This window comes from Fukomys damarensis, unplaced genomic scaffold (genome assembly GCF_012274545.1).
Source record: "Fukomys damarensis isolate Sample0158 unplaced genomic scaffold, DMR_v1.0_HiC HiC_scaffold_2, whole genome shotgun sequence".
Lineage (NCBI taxonomy): Eukaryota > Metazoa > Chordata > Mammalia > Rodentia > Bathyergidae > Fukomys > Fukomys damarensis.
The window spans coordinates 23,290,319-23,314,400 of NW_022900914.1; the positions used below are offsets into that span (position 1 = coordinate 23,290,319).

Genomic DNA, 24,082 nt, shown 5'->3' on the forward strand with positions numbered 1-24,082 from the left:
AAAAAAAAAAAAAAAAAAAAAAAAAAAATTAACTAGTGTAATTTTATTTTTAAAATGTGCTTAGATCCCCCTCACCCAGTTTGCTCTTTGCTTGATTTATCTGTATTTTTTATCTTCATGAGATTTAAAAATCCCATCTGATTTTTTTAAATGTCAGAAAAAGTGTTTCCTACAATTTTATTAATCTTTACTGTATGTTTATAATATAGATTTCAAGATGAAATAATTTTCTATTTTCACCAATATTTCCTCAATAAGTGTGTTAGGTTTATGAGGCACTTACATTCAAGAACTGTTAGCATAATACATTCAGTGGAACATTCAAATTTATATTGAAGTTAATTACAGCTGTACACAAATCTGAGTTGTACTAATTAGCAGTAGCTGACAGAGCTCTCCGAGCCTTAGTTTCCTTTCTGGTAAAAATGACAATTTTTAGTGCTTGCTTCTTTTTTTTTTGTACTGGGGATCACTTGGGACTTTTCACTTGCGAAGCAGGCAGTGGAACCACTGAGTGAAATCCCCAGCCCTTTAGAGCTTATTTCATAGAGAATCTCTGAGGATTAAATGAGAATATATACAAATGTTGTTTATTTTACCTACGTGGTGGGAGGATATAGAATAGAGTGTGAAATTATCTTTAAGAGTTTACAGAGATTTGTGAATATAGATGGGAGGTGGAGTTGATTGCTTAAATACATGAACTGTGTGAACTTTATAAGTTCAGGTAAAGAAAGTTCAGGAACCTAGATAATAGGTTTATCTTCTGATATTAGCAAAAGCTCATGAGAAAATTATGTAATGGTATTTTGAAAAATCTAATGTAATGTCTGGGGAAGATGTTTCAGCCCACCCATCACATGTCTAGCACAGTGGGAAAGTATAATTTGCCATAAAGGTTAAAATTACTTTTAAATGTGATCATTAGCTAAAGTTCTTTTCAATCCAGTGACTTTGTGATACTAGCCATGGTAAATTCTTCTATTCTCGAGTTACTAGTTTTGTTTTCAGAGTATTTTTTTAAATACACCATTAAAATGTCCCTAACTACTACAGCTATAGCAATTCACAGGATTAGAGATGATTACTTGCACAATAGAGGAGTCAGTTGGAGAATGGTAAATGCTTGATTTGTTGAATCCAACAAAATGGACTCAACACAAAACTCAACTTTTGATCCAACCTTATCAATAAGTATAACTAAGAAAGAGTATGGTCTATATGAGATTGTCAGCCCTAGCTATATCAGAATTACCTGACAGGCTTTGAAAAAATACCCCAGATCCACTGCACCTCTGTATCTTGAACTGGAAATTTGACATCTGTATAATTTTAAAAGCTTTATAAGTGATTATAATGTGAAACCAGGATTGACATTCACTTCTACATCTAACTCAGCTGTTCATTTGAAGTAGATATTGTTTTAAATCCTACTTTTTTTTTTCCTGGAACTGGGGATTGAACTCAGGACCTTGTTCTTGTGAGGCAAGTGTGGCGCCACTAAGCAAAATCCCCCACTAATATCCTACAGTTTTAAAAAGGGGGAGGTTATTTTGTTTGTTTTAGGGTAAAAGTAGGCATCTTAGGCCCCCATAAATTAGAGCACTTCCTTTTGGAACCCCTCATTAAAGACTGACAAGGTTTGCTGGGGATTTTGCTCAGTTCCGCCAACTGCCTTGCAAGCGCAAGGACCGGAGTTCAATTCCCAGTACCAAAAAAAAAAGACTGACAAGGTTTATGATGGTATACACTTATCTCATAGATCCATCTTTATCATTCCTGAATACATTCAAATGAGAAACTTAAATAAAGGATCCTCCTTTTTTTTCCTACTATAGGGAAAAGGTATGGGGAAAAGTTTTAACAGAGAACATATTTTGTTGTGGTCACTCTACATAATAAATTTTGCAAAAATAATAGGATCACCATATACTTTCTACATAGATTCAAGAATTAAAATTTTGTCATGGTTGCTTTGTCTTTCTTTTTATACGTTTATATGTATAAACACCATTTTTATCTTTTGGCTTAACTCTGAAAGCAAATCGTACACACCTTAATAGTTTACCTCTAGACATTGCAGCTTTCAGCTTTTAAAAACGAGGACATTTTTCTACATAGTCATAATGCTATTATTATACCTAGGAAATTTAATAATTAATTTCGTAATATCGTGTAATAGTGAGTCCAAATTTCCCTAGTTGTGCCTAGAATGATTAGAAGGGTTTTTGTTTTGAAGAGTGGTCTAATCCGGTTAACTCAGTAGTGAAGCACGTAAAACAGATTTTTAATCACTCTCCCCCTACCACACCACCACCACTTTTTGTCCTTACACTTACTTTGAGGAATCTGAGCCTGTTTTTTAATAGGAGGGCCTGCTTTCTGGATTTTTGTAATTGTTTTCTTATTGTGTCCTTTAACTTGATCTTCTTCCTGTAAATGGGAAGTTAGCTTTATTAGATTCATATTAAACATTTTTTGGCACAAATGTGGGACCACCATACTTTATAATGCCTCACTTAGGAGGCACATAATGTAGAGTTGTCTTGATTTTAGTTTATCAATTTAATTATGGCCTCCTTGGATGATAGCTTGTTCTACTGACACGATGAAGTAGCTATTATTGTAGAAACCTGTGAGTTTTCCAGAATTTAATAAAACATAAAAGGATTCAGTATTTTTCTATTCATATTAATATATTTAGTATTTAAAATAACCTGTGTATTTTATCTAGAGATTTTTATTAAAATACTGCATTGAGAGACAAGAGTAAATAAAATTGTTACCCTCAAAGGGTTTTAAATCTTCCAGAAATCCAGTTTAATTCATATAGTTTTACAGTTTGTATCTTCTTTCCTACTTAGCGTTTAGCAGAAATGAAGAAACTAATGTTCTGATGGCCTGATTTTCTTAATCCTTTTTCTTGCTTTAAAGACTAATTTCCTTTTCATTATAGCCAATTTTTTTAAACAAGTCACTTTTAGGAAATGCTTATATTGCTATTTATTTCTAAAAGCACAGGAAACTTCAAATTACATTTCAAGTACCAATTGAAATAAAACATAAAATAGTTAATGGTATTTTGTTAAGAATGACTTTCAAAGTATTGTAATTAGAAATTTTTATTAATTCTCCCAGGTAAGAATTTATACTTATTTGATAAAATGTTCTTGTGCTTCGACTATATTACTCATGTAGAAAAATGAGAATTTTGTGTAATATGTTATGAAATACATGTGATATCCTAGTTTGTCTACTGACACTGGGGTCTTGAATCTTAAAAAAAGGCCTCCGATGAAGCAGAGGAAAGTGGATCACAGGGGAAATTGGTGGAAGCTCTCAGGCAAATGAGAATTAATCATAGGGGAAACTACCGACAACTTCTGGAGGAGATGCTGACTAGTTACAGGCTAGCTAAAGTAGAGGGAGAAGAAAGCCCTGCTGACCCAGCTGCTGCAGCTACTTCTTCGAACATTGATGCTGGAAATCTAGCAACAATGCAGGAAAGCCATACTGAATCAGAAAGTGGTCTTGCTGACTTAGACAGCTCTAATGAAGATGCAGGGACAAAGATGAGTGGTGAAAAAATATGACTTCTTTCGCATAATATTTTTGTGATCTTTGATTTGATTTACTAGGAAGTATAATGTGTGTATTTATATAACCATTTTGTTATTCGAATCATGGAAAACTAGTTTTATTATATTCATATATAGCCTTGTTTTTTAAAAAGGCCTTTGCATACACCTTTATGAGATAGTTTTAAAAATTAACTATTTATAGTACTTTGGATTTAATGAAATTATATGTCATTTACACTGTATGACAGATACTAGGTTGCCAATTATTAAAGTCAGTAAATTTATACTAGATAAGATTAAAGATTACTGATTAAAGAGATTACATTGTGGAAAAACTTGTTGATGTAGAATTATACTGCTTTTATTTTATATATTAGTATACTCACAGTTAGCTTTGTAATAAAATCTGTGTTCTCTTTAATAACTTTAGCCCCTCAAAGAATGACTGCTACTGGTGTGTAATTTTTCTTTCAAGGTTGATAATTTCTGTGTTGTTTAATTTGTTTATATTTTATATCTCTGTAGTTTTATTTTTAGAAGTTATGAGATACTGGATGTGTGGTTTTTCCTTTCTTTGTATTCTTTATGAAACATAATTTTTGAAAAATCTATGTATTATTCATACATCTTTGGTTTGTATATTCTGTATAGCCTAACTATACATATCGAAATGTATGTCAAACAAGTGTTTAGAATGAAATTATAAGTCCCAAATAAAGCATGTGATATGGAATAATCTATGCATGTTGTACTTATTCTTTAATTTTTTTTTTGACAACCAGGTTTGGGATTTTAGAAAACTACTCATTAGAAATTCATTTGCATTTATATTAAATTTAGCAAACTTTTGACTTAGCTTTTTTCATTAACAAAAAGAAAAAAATATAAAATATGTAAGTCTTACTCAAAGTGAATTCTGTTTATACCCCCTCTTTGATACAAAATACTCATCTCCAGACAGTGTGGGCACATGTAAACATGTGAGAAAATTGTCACATGAGCATTTTGAAGATTGCGACATTATCAGTTTTTCTTACAAGTATTATCAAATATTAATAAATGCAAGAATTATGGGCTGTTTTAAAAATAGATGAGTTTTCTTTTTGTGAAGACATTCTAAAATTATAGATGGATATTGCAGGGAAAGTTTTAGAAAAGTTTTTTAAACTGTAGAACATTGACTTTTCCTCTTGCTGTTTGCATATTATATATTTAAAGTTGCTTACGTTATCATAATTTTAGACTTTGGAATCTTCAGATTTTGTAGCTGATGTCTTGATCTATTTTTCAAATGCCAGAATATTTGTAAGTGTTTTGAGAAAGAGGAAGGCATTTGGTGGAGAAGGGAGAAAAACCCCGGCCAGTTATCTTTCTATATTAGATAGATACCTGTGTATCCACACAATGTACAGTACACACACCTCTCTATAAAAGTACCTTTTCAGACAAAGAAAGGCAGGTAATTTGTTCACCTAATTTTTGTTCTTTTGAAATTCAGTCCAACCTGGAAGTAGTATAGGTAAATAATAATAATATTCTTCCTTTTCTCTTTCTGTAGGGTGCTGGAGATCTAGAAGACTCATGGTAGCCTTATAAACCTTCTAAAATGCTTTTGATTCTGAGAATTGGGGGAAAAACTTTTAATCACAATTTTCTTCAATACAAGGGAAAAATATTCTTGTGGATTCCCAACGTTTTGTGATACGAGCAGAAAATCATTAGCATTTCCCATCATTTGTTCATATTTGTGTTTTCTGATAATTGCCACTCGTAGCATTGCCTGTACTACAGTATTTTTTGCCACCCTCAGGCATACTGGTTACATCTGTATTTGAACTTTTGGCCCTAGAAACCAATGGAATTATCTTACCACGAATCAACAAATGTGCCTGAGGTGCATGGGAATGTAGTTAGCTATACTCTGAAGATACATTATGGTTTTTTAAAAAACAGAGCACACAACATATAAGCATGTAAGAGTAAAGAATTGTATAAGATGTTCCTTTTTTTGATTCATAGAGTTGGAAGCCTATTGCAGTTCTGTAGCTTGGAATTTCATTTGAGCAACTTACTATAGGATATGTATTTATTAATTGTTATTTAATTTTTTCCAATTTTACCTGTATTACCAAACTGGGTTCTCCAATAATGTCCAAATTGTATTGTTGCCTTGCTTCAAGATAGAGTGTATTTGGCAATAATAATATAAATCCTAATTTTATGCGTGTATCTACTATATCCTTCAACTTTTACTAGAAAATCTTTTGAAACCAAATGGATTAATTTATGCCTATTTAATTTGCTTTGACATCTCACTCCTGCAAATTCTTTTAAATAAGATTTGCCTTTATAATGTAAATTGTGATTTTTTTGTTTTACATGTGGGTTTCTATAGTTTTAATTTTTTCAGCTTTTAAGATACAAGAAGTTTTGTGTCATTTGGTATAATTTTTAACTATGTTATTTTAAAAGCTCAGAATATCACATTGAAATTACTATAAATACAATTAAAATTATCTATTTTAGATCTAAGGAAATATTACAGAGATATTTTCATGGGTTCAGTAACCTTTCATTTTATAACATTGGGCACGGTACAGAGTGGTTGTCACATAAGGTACTTGAAGATTATTTAGTTTAATTCTATTTTTACAATAACCTTGAATTTCTTAAAATTTTCTCTAAGTTTTTCATGTATTAAGTCCAACTAATACTGAACATGAAGAGTAAAGTATTTATCTAAAAGAAGTTACTGGGGTAGGAGAAGTCATGAATGTATCCATTTATACATGGTTTACATGTTGTGGATGCTTTTGTAAACATTTTCCTATATGTTTAAATTGTGTTTCAGTAAGTTGTAATTGCCTTTGTGTGTAGTTCAAATGAGTCATCATTTGGTCCTGTGTGAAATGGAATTCATGGTATTTTCTGTAACATTTTCCTAAAACTGTTTCTGGAGAGCCACACATTTGAATACAGACAGCTGTCCTGATCACTTGATTTATTGTGTATCTTATTTTTTTGGTCTCAAAGGAATTACTGCCACAATATATTTATTCTTTAGATTTTAGCTTTGTAAGTTAAAGTGCTTTACATGATGGTGTTACAAGCTATTTGTCCCTTTACTGGGTTTGGGGGGTTGTTAAAAGATAGGGAATGAAGAATGCAGAAATGGTTTATTATTGTTCCTATTGTCCACTCTGATCCAACCCTGTACTGATAGTACCTTTCCAGTATGATATTGTGATGTTTCATACAATGCAGTGAACATAACCAACTTGTTACTTAAATAAAGAATTGATTTAAAAAAAGTGTGACATTACTATTTGGTGTGCATGTCCAAATTAAAAATGTAGTTTTAAATGTTATTTCAAACACTTTATGTATTTAGCATATGTATAAGCATTTCCATACAAAACCATATAGATGAATTCCAACTCCATAGCAGAGTTAACCAAACCATATAGGACAATATTAATTAGCTCCTTCTCCACACCAAAAACACTTTTGTACCAGGGATCGAATTCAGTACCTTGTGCTTGCCAGGCAGGTACGGTGCCTCTGAGCTACATCCAGGACCCCCAAAACCCTTTTTTAAACCCCGGCATGGTGGCTTCCATTACTTAGCAGGCAGAGGCAGGTAAATCAGCCTGCCTCTTTCCCAGGGCCAGCCTGGGCTACATAGTGAGTTTGAGGCCAGCCTGAACTACAAAGCAAGACCGTGTCTCAAAAAACAAGCAAAAACACCTGTTTTAATACTTGAGGGGAAAAAATAAAGCCATCTATTTCAGTAGAGTTAGTGGCCCTCAAAATAGAAATAATGTATGACTTAACAAAAGAAAAATCCATATTTTTTGTGTTTACTTATCTGCATTCCCTAGTCCAACTATTCTCAAACATTTTCCTCTCAGGATTACTTACACTTAAGAATTGAGTGTCCCTGCCAGGGATTTAGCTCAGTGGTTTGGTGGCCTGCCTTGCAAGCGCAAAGACCCAAGTTCAATCCCCGGTACAAAAGAAAAAAAATTGAGTGTCCCAAAACTTCTACTTTTGTGGATTATATCTATTGATACTTAATAGGATAGAAATTAAAATTGGGAGATTTTCTATACTATTATGAAATAGCATTGTTTTATGAAGAATAATTTTCCACTTCTAAAAGATTGTATGTAAAAAGTGACACTGGTTTTCATTTTTGTAAATCATTTATTGTTGGGCTGGAGTCTTGTATCTGCTTTTTTATTCCATCTGTTGCAATGTGGCACATTGGTTGAAGAATATGAGGAAGTCACACAGATACGTAGATGAAGAGAGTATTTTAATAGCTTCAGTTGGATTGTGATGTCTGAAACCTTATCAAAGGACTCCTTGTACCCTGTTACATTAAAATCCATTGAATCTATCCTGCATTTTGTTTGCTTTTTGGTGTTTTTGTTTTTGTTTTTGTTTTTGTTTTTGTTTTTTGAGACAGGGTCTCACTATGTAGTTGAGACTGATCTGAAACTCACTGTGTAGCCCAGGCTGGAACTCTCAGCGATCCTCCTGCCTCAGCCTCCCAAGTGCTGGGATTACAGGCATGCTCTACCATGCCCAGCTTATCCTGCATTTTGATTGACTCTTCTTCTTATGCATGGTTTTTTGGTCATTTGAAAGATACTGACTGGTTCATTGAAGTGTGCAGTTCTTCTGAAGGTTGACACATTATTATGCAGTGATTAAAAGTTTCTGTTAATATAACTGATCTCATCAAAAATCTCCTAAGTATTGGGAAGCTTGCCAAGCTCACGATGGGAAGAGATTTTTCGAAATTCTAATTTTCTTTTGAAAGGTAAAATTTTATCTTTGACAACAAATATTGTCAGTTGTTTTCCTTAAGTGACAGGCTCGCTTCGTTTATTTTAGAGGAAATGTCTCCTGAATAACCATAACCTGTCAGTCATTCTTTGAAGTTTACAGTAGTGTTCTGTGAAGAGTGGCTAGTTCAGTGCACAATTCAAATAATAGCACAAAAGACAACATTACACATGGATATGGATATGCTTTAGAAGCAGGGCTAACCATTTTATCCCATGTGATATTAAAAAGATATTTACTCAAGGACAGAGTTTAATAAAATTAATTTTCTAATGTTTCATCAGAAGCATTGATAACTAAAACCGGTTCCTCCCCATTAATATGTGGCAGTGAAAATACAATATAAGATTTTGAAAAATGCTTCGATTTTGTGGACCTCTGTGGAGGATTCATTGGGATCTCTAGTGTTTCACATTTGCCCCCTAGCCTTTTTGGAATGCTTCATTGTGTCTTCTTTATCATGAAATATCAAGTCTGGTATAGTAAATGCATCTTAAGACATGTAAGTGTGATAAATTTACCAGAGGTGGCTGGATGTTCACTGTAACTCTGGAACTTCGAAAGCATGCTAAACGAGGTGGGAAATTTAATGTCATGTGAAAGATTAACTTTTTCTAGACAATTTCTGTGATGCATTTAAATTTAAGAAATGTGATTTAATGTTACAATTTTATATGGCATGTAAAGATAAATTTTAATCTTTCATCTTCATTTCTTGGTCTGTAGATGTGTGTTATTTCCTTGGAAATTTCTCCATTCTGTTTTGAATCTAAGTTTATTTACCACGATTGAGATGTTATGGCAGGTTGGCCAGGTAAAGGTTAGCACTTGGACTTTTTTAAAAAATCAATGAAGTGTACCGTACTTCATGCCGATTATTTTTTCTAAGGTGTTTCCATTTTTCTGAATGAAAATAGCTAAGGAAAGTTTGCATGAAGGTGTAAAGTTTTTTAAAGTTTACTTTGAATTTCTTTCATATGTAGATGTTTCTTGTCCAGTGCTAAGTGTGACATTACAATATTTACAATGATTTTGGAAAGCCAGAAGTGCCTGCAATTCTGATTTTTCCTTAAGTCAGTTTTCTTTTCAGATCTGTGAGATTTGTTTGGGTTTTGTTTTCTTTTTCACATGGTCAGCCTCTCTGACACTACCTAGAGCATTTGAAACAAGCAAAATGTAAAACTAGAATGAAGATGGCCAATATATAAATAAAGCAACCTACCAGTTTTGGGCTCCTTTTATTATTGGTGTTATAGCAGATATTCATATCTTAAGTTGTTTCTAAGATTTGTTTTTAAAATAACATCTCATTTTGATGGAGAAACAATCTAAGCAACAAATGCTCCAGTGCCATTAGTTTATAAACCCGAATGCAATTTATGACCCAGAGTCAGTCTTCCTCTTCCCCTCCCTCACCCTCCCATTGGCTCTCTCTTTTCTTTCTCCTCTCCCCCTCTTCTCCCCTTCCTCTCCCTCTTCTCCCTTCCTCTGGGCTGTATTGGGGATTGAAGCTGGAGCCTTGCCTATGTTGTGTCCCTACATTGAACCCCATACCATTTTGTTTGACACAGGGTCTTGCTAAATAGTCTGGACTGTCCTTGAACTTGGGTTCCTCTTCCCTGAGTTTCCCAAGTAGCTGGGATTATAGGGGGTACGATGCCCAGCCAGAGTCATAATTTCTTAATACCCAAAGTAGAAATTCTTTGGGAGTTTATTCATTGAAAAAAACCTATGAAGAATTTTTCTTCCTGTATGAAAATGCTTGTGCTGTCATGCTCCTGGAGATCCTTTTTCCTATTTGACTTCAGAATTACTTATTTTAATCACAAGGGAAGTAACAGTTTGGGGAAATTGTTTAACATTACCCCAACATTAGAGCCTCTTTAGATTACATTGTTAACTGCTTAAAATTTTGGATGGAACAAAACAAGATATAAATAAGTATTCTAGCATATGAATCAAGTTTTTGTTTCTGACTATGAATTAGTCTTGCAGAAAACAAATGTAATATCTAGAGCCTTGAAAAATGCACAAACCAGAGCAGATATGTTACCTGAGTTAATGTGAATTTTTATTCAGCTTCTGTCATTGAAATTTACCTTAGACTGTCCATCATATTTCTTTTGTTAGCCAAATTGTACTTTGTTTTCTTGACTTTATATTTTCATAAAGAATTTATTTTTGGAGACAGAGTCTCACCGTGTAGTTCAGGCTGGTCTTGAGTTCCCTGTATAGCCCAGGCTGGCCTCGAACTTGTGGTGATCCTCCATCAGTTTGCCAAGTACTGGGATTACAGGCATGTGCCACCATACCCGGCTTTCATAAAGATTTTCTGGGGACTGGTGGGTACTGGGGATTGAACTCAGGAACTTGCACTTGCAAGGCAGGCGGCGGCCCCACTGAGCTAAATCCCCACCTAGCCCTTTCATAAAGAATTTTAACTCATGGACCAGGGATTTAGCTCAGTGGGGCCGCCGCCTGCCTTGCAAGTGCAAGGTCCTGAGTTCGATACCTGGTACCAGGTGGGAAAAATAAACTCATTTCCTCTGTCCAATTGTTTTCACTGGTATTCCCCCCCCCATTCTCTCTTCTCCTTCCCTCCCCTCCCCTTTTCTTTTCTTTTCTTTTTTTTTTTTTCTTTTGGTGCTGGGGATTGAATTCGGGACCTTGTGCTTGCGAGGCAGGTAGCCAAACCACTGAGCTAAATCCTCAGCACTTCACTGATACTTTGAAATTATCTGGTTTAAGTATCAGAGGAAACATCGGATAAACATTTTTTGGAACACATTTTGTTTGAAAAGCTGAATATTATCTAGTAAAAAATAATAGTGAAAACTACTATAGTGAAAAATACAGTAGGTGGTGTCTAGGTGTGCAGAAATCCATTTGAAAGATACTATTATGACTAATTTCAGGATTTAATTTCAATCCAATTCTGATTACTTGCCTATAGGTAAGTTTTTTAAGCGGACATTATAACCACTTGAATTGTCATTTTTTTAAAGCTCAGTGGCTACTTTTTTTTTTTTCCTGTTCTACTTAGTTACTCTGCAAACTTTAAAGAAAATGCTAAGCAGGTGTTTGTTCTTTGCAGTGCAGTGGAGTGAAATAAATGTCCTGACTTTATTGGGCAAACACTGTAGCACTGAGCTACACCCAATCACAAATGTTTCTTTTTTGCCCATTAGGGTGATCTGTGTATATTACATTGTGATTTGGAGAAGTGCATATAATGATGTAGCTACTAATAGAGTAAATTGCTTTGTTGGGCAGGATCACCACTTCCTACTGCCTGGCCTGTTATTTTCTATTTTCGTTTTAGTCTACCTGCAGACACTTCTATTAGTTAACACTTTATTTCATGCTCAAATGTAACATGTTTTTCTAATTTACAAGTGAGTGTGCTTAATTTTAGAACTAGGAGACTAGTTATTTCTCCTATCTGTTGAGAATCCACAACTCTAGGGAGACGCACAGAAGAATCTTCTATATATAGATAGAATCAGAAGTTTAGAATTTCCCCCTCCCCCAGGACTAATAACCCTTGTCTATAATGTTGGAGACTGGTTTTCTTCAATGATTAAATATATATAGCATATTTTAATTATGTCCATATAACATTCATCTAGATTGAAAATACTTAGGTATTTATTTGAGGTAAAGACCAATAGAATCCAAGAAGTATACTAATTACTATTAGTATAAACCTTACTATTTCAAAGTTTGCACTTTTTTTTTTTTTTTGCTTCCGGGAATTGAACTCAGGTCCTTGTGTTTGCAAGGCAGGCGGCCGAACCACTGAGCTAAATCCCTGGCCCTACACTTATTTTTACTTGTGTAATCATTGTGAAGAGGTGATTTAGCTTCAGTCTTAACTCTTAAAGGCATAAATTTTTATTTATTTTGACAAAATTCCATAGTAGCATGATTTAGAGGACAGTGGGTTTTATTTTCATGCAATATTACCAATAAATTCAATATAGTAATATAAAGCTTATTTTAAATATTATTCAATATTTGCTGTTTTAAATCACCCTCAGATAAGACAGGTATAGTGCTTTGGCTCTATTGAAGTACGTTCTATAATTGAAAGTTGCTAGATTTAATTGCTGGAGTCCTAAGTTCCTTAGAAACTTAAAATTTTTATGAAGATTTCATATTTTAAAATTACTTAAACCCAAAAATAGACTAATAGTCATACGAATTTTCATGTAGGCCAATCTCTCTAAAGTGTATTATTTCCAGAGTAAATTACTAGGATACCAAATTTCAACCTCTACAGGCTTTCTCCTGTTTTCTATTTTATGTGTTCAGATTGCATCTAAGGTTTCTTTTGAATAAGACTTTTGACTTTGAAGTTTGGAAATCTCTAGGCTTTGAGAGTGTATATATGACCAGACAAATGAAACAAGACAGTTACTCTTACCAAAAAGGATAATTGGTAGGCCATGTGGCTAGTTGTGAGCAATATTTACATTTTTGGGATTTGGTACTGTACCCAGAATTGTGATTTAGATAAGTTTAGGAGGGCAGCAAAAGAGAATGGGGTTGGAAAGACTCAAACATAACCATAAGAAGTCAGTCATTATCTCACAAACTTCCCCACCCACCACACGTGGTTATTTAGGGGATATTATGGGGAAGGAAATTATGTTTTTTCTAACCCCATCTTTAAGCTTTTTGTTTGTTTTTTTGAGACAAGAGTTTGCTAGGTAGCCCAGGCTGTCCTTGAACTCAGCAATCCTGCCTCATCTGAGTGCTTCGATTACAGGCGTGCGCTATCATACCAGGCTTCCTCAGATTTACATTTACCTGCTCACATTACTGCCTTTCTATTCTTGCTTTGTGTAAAACAAGCTAGTTATTGTAGTAAAACTGTAGTATTCCATTGTGTGACTATTCCACCATGTAGTTATCCATCTCCCCACTGAGGTATACAAAGGCTGATCAAAAAAGTGTGCTTTAGATTTTCTTATAGTGAAATTTATTGCCTTGAATCCCCCTCAAAATAGTCGCTCTGGCTTCACGCACTGTTATCATTCTTGCCTCTTTCTAGAGGTCCTCTTCCCTGCCTTTACAGGGTGTGATCAAAACTATGGAAAATGCTGCTGCCTAATGCCATCCTGTGGGGAAGGCACGCTTGTAAAAACATGGTGCGTCCTTATTCACTGCAGATTCTGGCTCTTCCCCAAAGTCAAAGGGACCACAAAATGTAATCCTCGAATAGATTTGGGACATAGAAGCAGCTATGACAGTGCAACTAAAGACACTTTAAACCACTGTACCAGACATCCTGGCGAGTACCCTTTGAGAAGGTACTAATGTTTCCTCTAGACTTGTTTTTTCTAGAAATAAAATTAAGAAGTCATGGGAGTGTGTGCCTCTAATTCAAGTTAACATAGCAAAAGCATTATACAATTTTACATGTGTACTAGAAGTACTAACATTCCTATCCTTCCGTCTTGTCTCATCAGTCATAGTTGATGTCAAACATTAAATTTGCCAGTCAGATGGGCATGTAATAGCGTCTCAGATACTCCTATAATCTCAAAACTCGGAAGGTTGAGGTAGGAGGGCTGAAATTTTGACCTCAACCTGAGCAACTGGGACCCTGTCTCAAATATAAAAGGGCTGGGGATGTAGCTTGGTGCAGAGGCCCTGGGTTCAACTTCCAGGACCATAAAACTAATTTTTACGAAGCTCATACAGTTTGTCTTTCTGATTATCTCTGAGGAGGACATCTGTTTCTGCTTGTGTTAGCCTTTGAGCTTTCTCCAAACTGAATTCTGACATCCTTTACCTATTTTTCTTCTGAATTTGTCTCTTTGCCCTTTGTAGTAGTTTTGTAGTGCTGGAGCTCCAGCCCAAGGCCTCGCATGTGCTAGGCAAATACTCTACTGGTGAGTCCCTGTAGTGGTTGTACTTTGTTTTTAAATACATTGTGTGTACTGATCCTTCCTTTGTGAGTTGCAACCCTGTTTTTGTTTTCATGAGTTAGTTTTCTCTTAGCATATGGACTCTTGTTTATCAATCTTGACCTTTTACTTTTCTTTTTAAGAAACGTATCATCCCCCTTTCATGTAGTCTGATGTTTTCTTAACCTTTTCACTTTTAAAGGTAAAATCAGATGAGCACGGTAGGGGGCATTTTTTATGTAAATTCAAATTCTAAGTTCTTTGGAGTAAAACAGGCTCTTTACTGTTTTTGATGTTATTCCTGGTTTTTAAAAATTCTGTTACCTTGCTTTTTTCCTTTTTGTGTTTTATGTTTTGGGGTGTAGGGTGTGGTGTGTGTGTGATACCATACCATATGTGTGTGTTTGTTGCTGTGCAGTACAGAAGATTGAACTTTTGTACTGAGCTACATTCCTGGCCCTATTATTTGTTTTGCGACATAATCTCACTAAGTTGCTAAATTGCCCAGGCTGGGCTCCGATTTGCAATCCTACCTCAGCCTCCAGCAGCGGTGGTATTAGACATGTGCCACCATGCCCAGCTTCCTCCAGGTTTTCTCCACTGTTCTTCCATTCTTGGCTGCTCCAGTCAGACAAAGTATGAGGACACTCCTGCATCTGTAGTAGAATCCTCGGCAGTGGACAGTTGGTTGTCCCTCGTCTGTTCTAGCAGCATTTGAAAAAGTCTTTGTTCACCTCTCAAACATAAATATTTAATTTTAAATTAACCTTGAATTTGCTGTTGCATACTGTATGAACTAAGGAATTTTTTCATACATCTGGCAAATTGTGCCAACAATGCTACCACTGTCAAATACCAATTTCCCAACCACGTGACATTTCTAGTGTCCATATTCTGTTGTCTTTTTGTCTTAACCTTGGGCAGATACCATACCATCTTAGTTACTGTAGTCTCGTAAGTGCTAATTCTGGGCTGCAGGTATTCTATTTTACTTACATCTAATTCCTTTTAATACAAAATAATTTATTCTAATTCTTAACAGTTTGAATTCATTTGGAGATCTAATAGTGAAAATTGCTCACCTCTCGATGATAAATGCTTTATGTGTTGTACTTGTATATTTACATTTTAAACTGTAGTGTGATGCCATGATTCTCCCTCACTTTACCAGAACCCCTTCCCTTCCCCTCTAAGGCTGAGTCTGTAACAATGCTGTGCCAAGATATGTTGGAGCTTGAGGTAAAAGGGAAATTCAGTAATGATAAGTCATTATTTAAAATGCTGATATTCATCGTAACATTGCATTTGCTTTGGCTTCTTTAGATGTTACATTAAAATATTTTGATTCCCCCTGCTTAAATTTTGTTCTCAAGGTAAACGCCTCCCTCTAGTTCCAGCTGATTACTGTGTGAATTACTGGGCCTTTGAAGTGACTGTTTCCCTGGCTTGGGGTGGATGTTACCAAGGAAGAATAACTTGGGAGCCTGCTATCTTCCTTTAGGGTAGAACAGTTTTTTCTGGACAGCTTAATGAAATGAAGGAAGGGCTGGGCTAGGACAGCACTGAGCTCTGGGAGCTGCTTGTTGCTTTTTAGCTTCACTTCCTTAGGCAGTGGCATCTTTTAATAAATACTTTGAAGATACAAGGCTGAGAGAAATAAAGCAAGTTATAAAGGGATTTCTTATGTAAAAGTTTGTCTCTAAAATGTACTCATTTAAAAATCTTTGATATTGGCAAGCATCTGAGTCATTGGCATCTTAACAGCTAATTGGCCAGGCACCCATCACAGTCTTCTACCAACCCGGCCACACTGATCCACATTTCAGTTCATAGTTGAAGCTTGTACACTATTGTGAGTATGTGTGTTATGACTACACTGCTTTAGCACATGAAACACAGAGCAGCATTAAGATCTTTAAAAGGTCTTAGCCTTTAAAACCTGTTATAACTACTGGGTTGGGGATTTAGCTTAATGGTGCTGTGCCTACCTTGCAAGCGCAAGGTCCTGAGTTTGATCCCCTATACCAGAAAAAAAAAAAAAAAGCCAAAACACCTGTTATAGCTTAGCTGGGTGAGGTAGCACACATCTACAATCCCAGCACTCAGTAGCCTGAAGCAGGAAGATCACCATTTAAGACCAGCCCAGGCTACATAGTGAGTTTGAGGCCACCTTGAATTATATAGCAAGACCCTGTCTCCTAAAATGAAACAAAACTGCTAAGTTAAGCATAAAATGAATGTGTTGATAAAGTACCATTTCATAGTTTTTATTTGGCAGCATTTTTATGATACATAAAAATGTGGTACATAGAATAATGGAATCTTAGAGTTGATGAAACATGCAATTTATGAGTACATAATGTGGATGTATTAAGATAGGAACAGGAATAGTGCAAATTAACTTTAGAACAGTGGTTACTTCTTAGGAGTCATGGGGAAAAGTGGGGTTTTTATTTTCCCTTACAAAATGAGAAAGACAGCCTGGAATGGTAGCATACACCTATAATCCAGCACTCTGGGAGACTGAGGCAGGAGGATTGCAAATTCAAACCCAGCCTGGGCAATGTAGCTACTTAGCAAGACCCTGTCTTAAAAAAAAAAAAAAAAAAAAAAGGTATCAAAATGTTAACATCAGTGAAATTCGGGTAATAGATAAAGAATTCCATTTTAAAATTTTCTATATGCATGGATTTCTAGGTTTGAATTTAAACATTAAAAAAAATCAGTTCATGATTCTAAATTGCCTTTCACAATTGTCTTCCACGCATCACAAAGAGGGTGTCAGTTTGTAACCTGTACAGCATAGATGAGAGCTCATCCTTCCCACTTTCCCCCCAATGTTGCATTGCAATGTTGCATTGTCTGGCAATGTCTGGTGGTTTTTTTTTGCCGGGGGGGGGTACTGGGGATCGAACTTGGGACCTTGTGCTTGCAAGGCAAGTAGTGGAACCACTGAGCTAAATCCCTAACCCAGTCTGGTGGTATTTTAACAAAGCATTTCCTTGGTCTAATTTTTAGTTATTTGTTTACTAGTGAGTGAACTTTATGTCTAATATTTAGCTAGTTATATGTCATCTTTTGTTAAAGAATGTTCATATATATTTTCTATTTACACATTAGTTTTCTTTTTTATTTGTGAGGGCACTTTTTTAAAAGAAATTAACCATTAATGCATTCCATATGTCATGAGTTATTTTCTCCTGCTCATCATGTGCCTTTCAATAATGTGATACTGCTTATAGTTTGTTGTTGTAAATGAAGGATATTGAGGGATGGGACTAAGAAGAAAACCTCTTTCCATAGGAAGTGACCAAATTCCTGAAAAACCACAAGCTCAATATCATAGGTTCCCCAGGCACACACCCCACCCTATATCTCTGCCACCCAAATCTTATGTTGTGATACTCTGTTTTGGTTCTCTCTCTCTCTCTCTCTCTCTCTCTGTCTCTCTCGGAAGGGGCTTATGTGACTTACAGTTCGTAGAGGTTTCAGTCCATAATCGGCCCACTCCAAGGCAGGGACGACAAACAAGCCTGGCAGAGCAGAACCAACATGGTACACACAAGGCACCAAAGGTAATAAGAGACTTAACAGTGTCTCCCTGCCCCTTTTACTATAGATCCAGCCTATGACCACATGAGGCTTTGGGGGGGCATCTAGACCCTCTGTACTTTTTCTTACACAACTTTTTCTGTCCTTGCTTTTCCTATACGCAGAATAAGGGCTTTCAATTCACTGTGATTGGAGAGAGGATAAAATGCTCTGATGTGAAGATTATTGGAAAGTTCTCCTTGATCAAAAAATATACCCTCTTCCCTTCTAAATCAAATATAATGGGGTCTGTTCTGCTTTTAAAAAATTGAAGTAAAATGAAAAAATGGAAATAAAATGTTTGTAAATGGGGAGGGGAGGAGTGGGTGAAGGGAGGGCAGGGACAAGGGGAAAAAATGAGAACCAAGATCTGTCATGTAAAGTACAAGATCCTAATAATGAATTTAACTGTACTGTATACCTAAAATGTACCAATAAACTCAATGAGAAAAAAATTGAAGTAAAGTTTACATACTTGCTTTAATGTAATAATTTGATGAATTTTGAGAAATAACATTCAAAAAATTTAGAACTTTGTAATTTTCTTTAACAGTATCCTGTCTTCAGTTGTATACAGTGACTGTTTTTTCACATTATGAGTAAGTAAATATATTATTTTTCTCTTCTGATTTTACACTTTTAAATAAATATTTCTATAATATGACAGGAACTTATAGGTTAAAAATGTAGTGTAATTCTTAACTTTTTTCATTATCCCGTTATGCCAGCTACTATATAAATCAGTGTTTTCCTATTCTTTGGAAATGCCCGTTATTCTATTCCTGTATAGACATGTATTTTATGGGCATTTTATTATCAATTCCATGCCATCTTAACTATCTTGGTTTTGTTATGCATTTTATTTATTATCTGGTAGGGAAAATGCCCCTTATTCATACTCTTAGGAAACATGAGTATGCTTCTTCCTTCAGAACAAATTTTTGAATAAAATGGCCAATATTTCTCCACCAAATAAAAATCTTGTTAAAATGATGATTGTGTCCATATAGATTAATTCGGAGGCTGTATAGAGAATGAGTCCTATTTTAGGAACACGCTACAACTTTTCTTTTGCAGAAGTCTGTTTATAATGCTCCCAGTATGCTTTTACAGTTTTCTCAATACGGTCTATATCTTTATTAAATTCATTGCTTATTTTATAGTTCTTATTGCTGCTATGAATGAACACTCTCCCTACTCTCAAAGTTGATACTTTCTTAGTAGACAATTGGCTTTATACACTTACCAAAAAAATCATTTCAATTTCTGTCATTCCCACCAGATGGCAGTCTTGGGCATGTCTCAGTGCAAACCTGCTGAGAACTCTGTGACAAGGCAGTGGCTGGCTGGTCTGCCAAAGAAGTACAAGGACAAAAAGGTGGTTTTGTGTTGATTTGCCCGCCCCCCTTTAAATCCATAAACCTGGAACAGAAATGAGCCCAAGGTTACATAATGTAGAGTTTGTTCTGCTATTAATTGCCCTTAAATTTGTGGCGGTAGAGAAGAGCTGTCATTATGCCCTTCAAATTCACCTTTTCCCTCTCCATGCAATAAACACCTGTGGCTTCTTGGTAGCACTGTAATTTTATTCTAGGGACTCTGTGATAAAAGGCCGACTTTAATGTGATTGTTTTCCTTCCCCTGAAAGTGTCATATAAATTAGAAGTTAGTGGATTTCTAAATGTTTGTAGAAAAACACCTTGATTCTGCTTTGTATCATACCTAGATCTCTTCTGAAATAAAGTAGTTTTAAATTTAATATAAAAGGAAGTAGGTTTGTAACCAGCTTGTTCTACATCAGTGCAAAACTTAATGACTGTCTTAAATTAGACCCTTTTGGCTTAATTTAGGTGACTCCCAAGACCTAGATTGAAGAATACAGAAAATAATAATTACTAGGTCAGACAAGGATTGTCTCAAATATTTTCTCATAAGCACTCTTCCAGATGGCTAAAAGATTGTGCTTTGAGACAATACATCACCTAGGTAAGCCCCCCTTTTGTACTTTTATTGTAATTCCATTTGTTAATATACTTTTATAATCAGAGAGTGGTAAGCAGTTACTCCATCCAGGAACCCTATCCAGGAACTGTATACATTCCCTTTCTGAGAGATGGTATTCTCACTTTGAGACTGCACACTGCAAGAAGTATGGTAAGAAAAAAGGACCTCATCTTTGGTCCTGAGCACAAAAGATACACCATAGTTAATACTTGTTATTTCAAGGAAAATTGATATAAGTAATCAGAAAAGTATATAACAGCCATTTTGAAGACTAGTAAATAATCTCTTATGGACAACTTTGATTTTTGGATCCTTGGATAATTGTCATATAGTTCTATGGAATAACAAACTTCTTTAGTGTGTTAGATGGATTTATTCATATCTTTTTTAAATCTGAGAGTGAATGTTGAAATAGACATTGAAATCTCAGCCGGCTTTTCTTCTACTAAGACTTATCTTTATGACAAAATTGGAATTCATTAGGATTAGGTGCTTTCCATATGTTTCAGGTAGTTAGGGGTAACCAATCATAAAACTATCAGTTAAACTATCAGTTAATCTATCAGTTAACTATCAGTTAAATGCTGGAAGGTTAACTATGTAACGTTATGTTTGAAAAAGAATACCTTTCTAATCATGAATATATCTTTACACACCAACATATTTATATATATGCACACACACTATATATATGCACATATAGATTGTGCTTTTGTCTTTTCAGGGTGTTGTGCACATTAATCTGGCAGTTAAGACAGACTGTTTCCTATTAGAGTACATTAGTATGTTTCTTTCCCTGTCAGAAACATACATGTCAATACCCTTTGCCTTAATGTAAGAAAAAATATGCCAAAATAAACCATACTTCCTAGACTGATTTTATTTCCCCAAATAGCACACAACTGCTTGCCTGTTCATTTGAGAAATAAGATGGCCAGTAAAAAGCAAACTGCATGTTTTGTAGTTTTACATAGTTTTGAAGGTTTGTTATTTGTGTGTTTTTCAGAGATAAGAGAAATAAATGTTACACTTGAATAGGTCTTTGAATGTGTATTTGTGGAATCTCAACACTGGAAAATAACCTGAATGCAAGTGGTCCCTCCCAGGTCTGGTCCATTTCAAGGCAGAAGTCGGCTTCCATCCTTGGGCAGCTGAGCCTGTCCTAGTTGCTTCTCTGTTTCTTCCCCACATTTCCTTTGGTAAGTCTTGGGGCAGACATTTAGTCACAGCTATTATGATGGTTCCCAGCCTTCACCTGTATTTACCATCTAGGGCACTCTTCTCAAATATATTCTCATTTTCTTTTGCTTTTTTACATTCATAATGATTGAATACATAATGCATACGTTCATTGTGAGGTGTTAGTACATATACATGTTGCATTTTAGTCCTTTTTATTTCCTTTCATCCTCCACTCCCGCCCCTCTCCCTTATCCCTTCCCATCTACAGAAAGTCTGTACTCTGATTTTCTCCATCTTAACACAAAACTGAACATTTATAGGTAGCAGAATGCTCATTCTTTTTTCTAGGTAGTGCTTTTTTATTTAAAATTCCAGAGTAATAGTACTTATAAGAGCTTGCAGGGCTGGGGCAGGGCTCCTCAAAAGACTCCACGTGCTCTACACACAAAAATGTAGAAGTTTAGCTGATAGCATCTACCTACAGAGTAAAAGGTAGAACAGTTCAAAAGATTTGTCCATGCTGTAGAGAATGGAGGAATACAGCCAAAGGCCTAGAGCCCATGGCAGTGTCACTTAGCTTAGAAGCCTGTATGGGGAGGCTGAGGAATCTGTGATGGAAAGGGTCTGCATAGGAAAGCCCAAGGGCCAGTGCTGGAGGATAGAGAGCCTGAGCCCACAGGCTGAAAAAAGTTCTTTTTAACCAAAGACCTTGGTTCGTGCAATAACCCTCAGATTCATTTATGCGAGGTTTCTGTGTGTTAGTAGAACACCTGAAAATAGTTGAGTAGATGTGGTGAACATGCTTTGGAAAATCTGAACTAAAATGTAGATTACATGTTCTATGCGGGGGAAATCACTTTTGGGGAGGAGGCACCTTTAAGAAATAGGCAGCCAGGGTGGGATGGGGGTGGAGGTGGGGTGTGCCTCAGTGGCGCCCCACCTGCCTGGCAAATGCAGGGTCTTGAGTTCTATCCCTGGTGTGTGTGGGGGCAGTCATTAAGTTGCAGTAAGCTGATCGATCTGCTGTAAGGAACAGAATCAAATTTGTAATGGTTCAAACATAATAGAAATTTAATTCTTGCTCAGGTATTATGGTTCAGCCCAAGTATTCCAAGTCAGTGAACTTCTCTGAAAAACTGGATGATATATTAGGTCTGAGCTTTGTCCATCTGTTGTCTGTATCCATAAGCCAAAGAGGAAGAAGGTGCTCCTTCCTGAAGGTGTGCACTTTGGCTCTGTTCCCACATAGTAGATGAGACAGAGTCGCATGACCAATCTTGCTATAAGTGCAAGATGTGGGGCTGACAAAGTGTTATCACCCACTGCATGGGTGCCCTGGCCACAGTGCAGTTACTATGGAAGATAAAGACAACTGGCCATTTCTGCCACAGTCAGCCATTCTTCAGAGCAGGAAAAACAGGTTCCACTGTTTGGGAAAGATGCATCCATATTAAGAAACTGGACAGGGAAAACCAATAGTGATTCAAACACAAGCTTCAGGAAAGATAGATCCTCACACTAGAAATGGCAACACCATATGCTGGCAAAGACAAGTAACAACTGAAACCATTGGCATCATTGATGGAAATGGAAATGACCACTTTAGAAGCATTTGGGGTTTCTTATGAAATAAGTATACACCTGTATTGTAGCCCATCAATTCCACTACTAGGCATTTACCTTGGGGAAATAAAATATATTTGTAGAGAAAGGGTTGGTACAAGAATGTATGAATAGGGGTCTGGGGATTTAGCTCAGTGGTTCTGCCACCTGCCTCACAAGTGCAAGGTCCTGAGTTTGATCCCTGGTACCTAAATAAATAAAAGCTATATGAATAGAATAAAGAGCAATTCTATTCATAAAGTCAAGAGGGAAACAACCCAGGTGTTCATCAGTAGAGTAGGGTCAAAAGAAAAAAATAAATTTGGTTAGGAATCTTAACTGACTTTTACTTGTGATTCTAGAATTGGGCAACACTTCAGTCTATAAAATAGAATTACTCTTCTAATGAGCTCAGTAGAGGAGAAATGGCTTTATAGATGGAGAAGGGCAGAAGAAAGCAGAAAAAGGACAAAAAGAAGATTGGCTTTCTTCAAGTTATTTTCCTTGTAATGATTAAAGCAGAGAACTTCATTACCATGCCAACTGAACCTGTCCTGTTTGGGAATTTGGTATTATTACTCTCCTGGTGTCTCAAGATGACAGATAAATAATTCTGGCTTGGTGATATGGAACTTACCGTGAATTAACTCCATTTTGATTTGGTCTGTTGAGACTAGTACAGGAGCGCAGTCCAAACCAAAGGCCTCTGATAAAGTTCACTTAACAACAGGTAAACTGTTGTGTAATCATACAGGAAAATTCTCTCCAGGCTAAAAAAAGAACTATCAATATGTGCAATAACATGGATGCATCTCAAAACATGCCAAATAAAAGAGGCTTTACAACAGGGTATATACCACATGATTGTGATTACATTTAATTTTTTTTTTAAAGCAAAATAATTCATGGTGGAAAATGATTAGCACAACATGGTATCTCAGTAGGGGAGATTAAGAGGAGGCAGAAGGAAACTTTCTGGGATGACAGGCATATTTGGTATCTTCGTAAGAGGTTTGGATTATGCAGGTGTATGCATTTGCCAAAATGTAGTACGTATTCACATATTCCATCGGATATAAATTTTACCTCAAAAGATAAAATTTATAAACAAATATGACTTTAATGATATGCTTGCTGAAGTGTTTAGGAGGAAAGTTGGGTATTTGCAATTTATTTTATTTTATTTTATTTTTTGGTTCTGGGGATCGAATTTGGGATCTCACACTTGTGAAGCAGGCAGTGGAATCACTGAGCTACATCCCCGGCCCTGCAGTATATTTTAAAACACATGAAGAAGTAATTTGGAGCTGTAGATGGTGGTTTAATGGCAGAGTACTTTCCTTGCATGTACAA

General features: G+C 35.7%; 1 protein-coding gene across 3 annotated transcripts in view; it reads left to right on the forward strand.

Moving 5' to 3' along the window:
* Window positions 1-19,402, forward strand: part of Ppm1b (protein phosphatase, Mg2+/Mn2+ dependent 1B) — a 41,151-nt gene extending 21,749 nt beyond the window's left edge. The window contains exons 6-7 of one of the 3 annotated variants that reach the window (XM_010611504.3): window positions 18,495-18,540; window positions 19,224-19,402. In XM_010611504.3, the coding sequence (XP_010609806.1) occupies window positions 18,495-18,521 (27 nt within the window). In that variant the 3' untranslated portion in view covers window positions 18,522-18,540; window positions 19,224-19,402. Of the gene's footprint in view, window positions 1-3,287; window positions 4,060-5,139; window positions 6,995-18,494; window positions 18,541-19,223 lie in introns of those variants that run through there. The other 2 variants (XM_010611500.2, XM_010611503.3) reach the window with 2 other exon arrangements.
* Window positions 19,403-24,082: the final 4,680 nt, after the last annotated feature.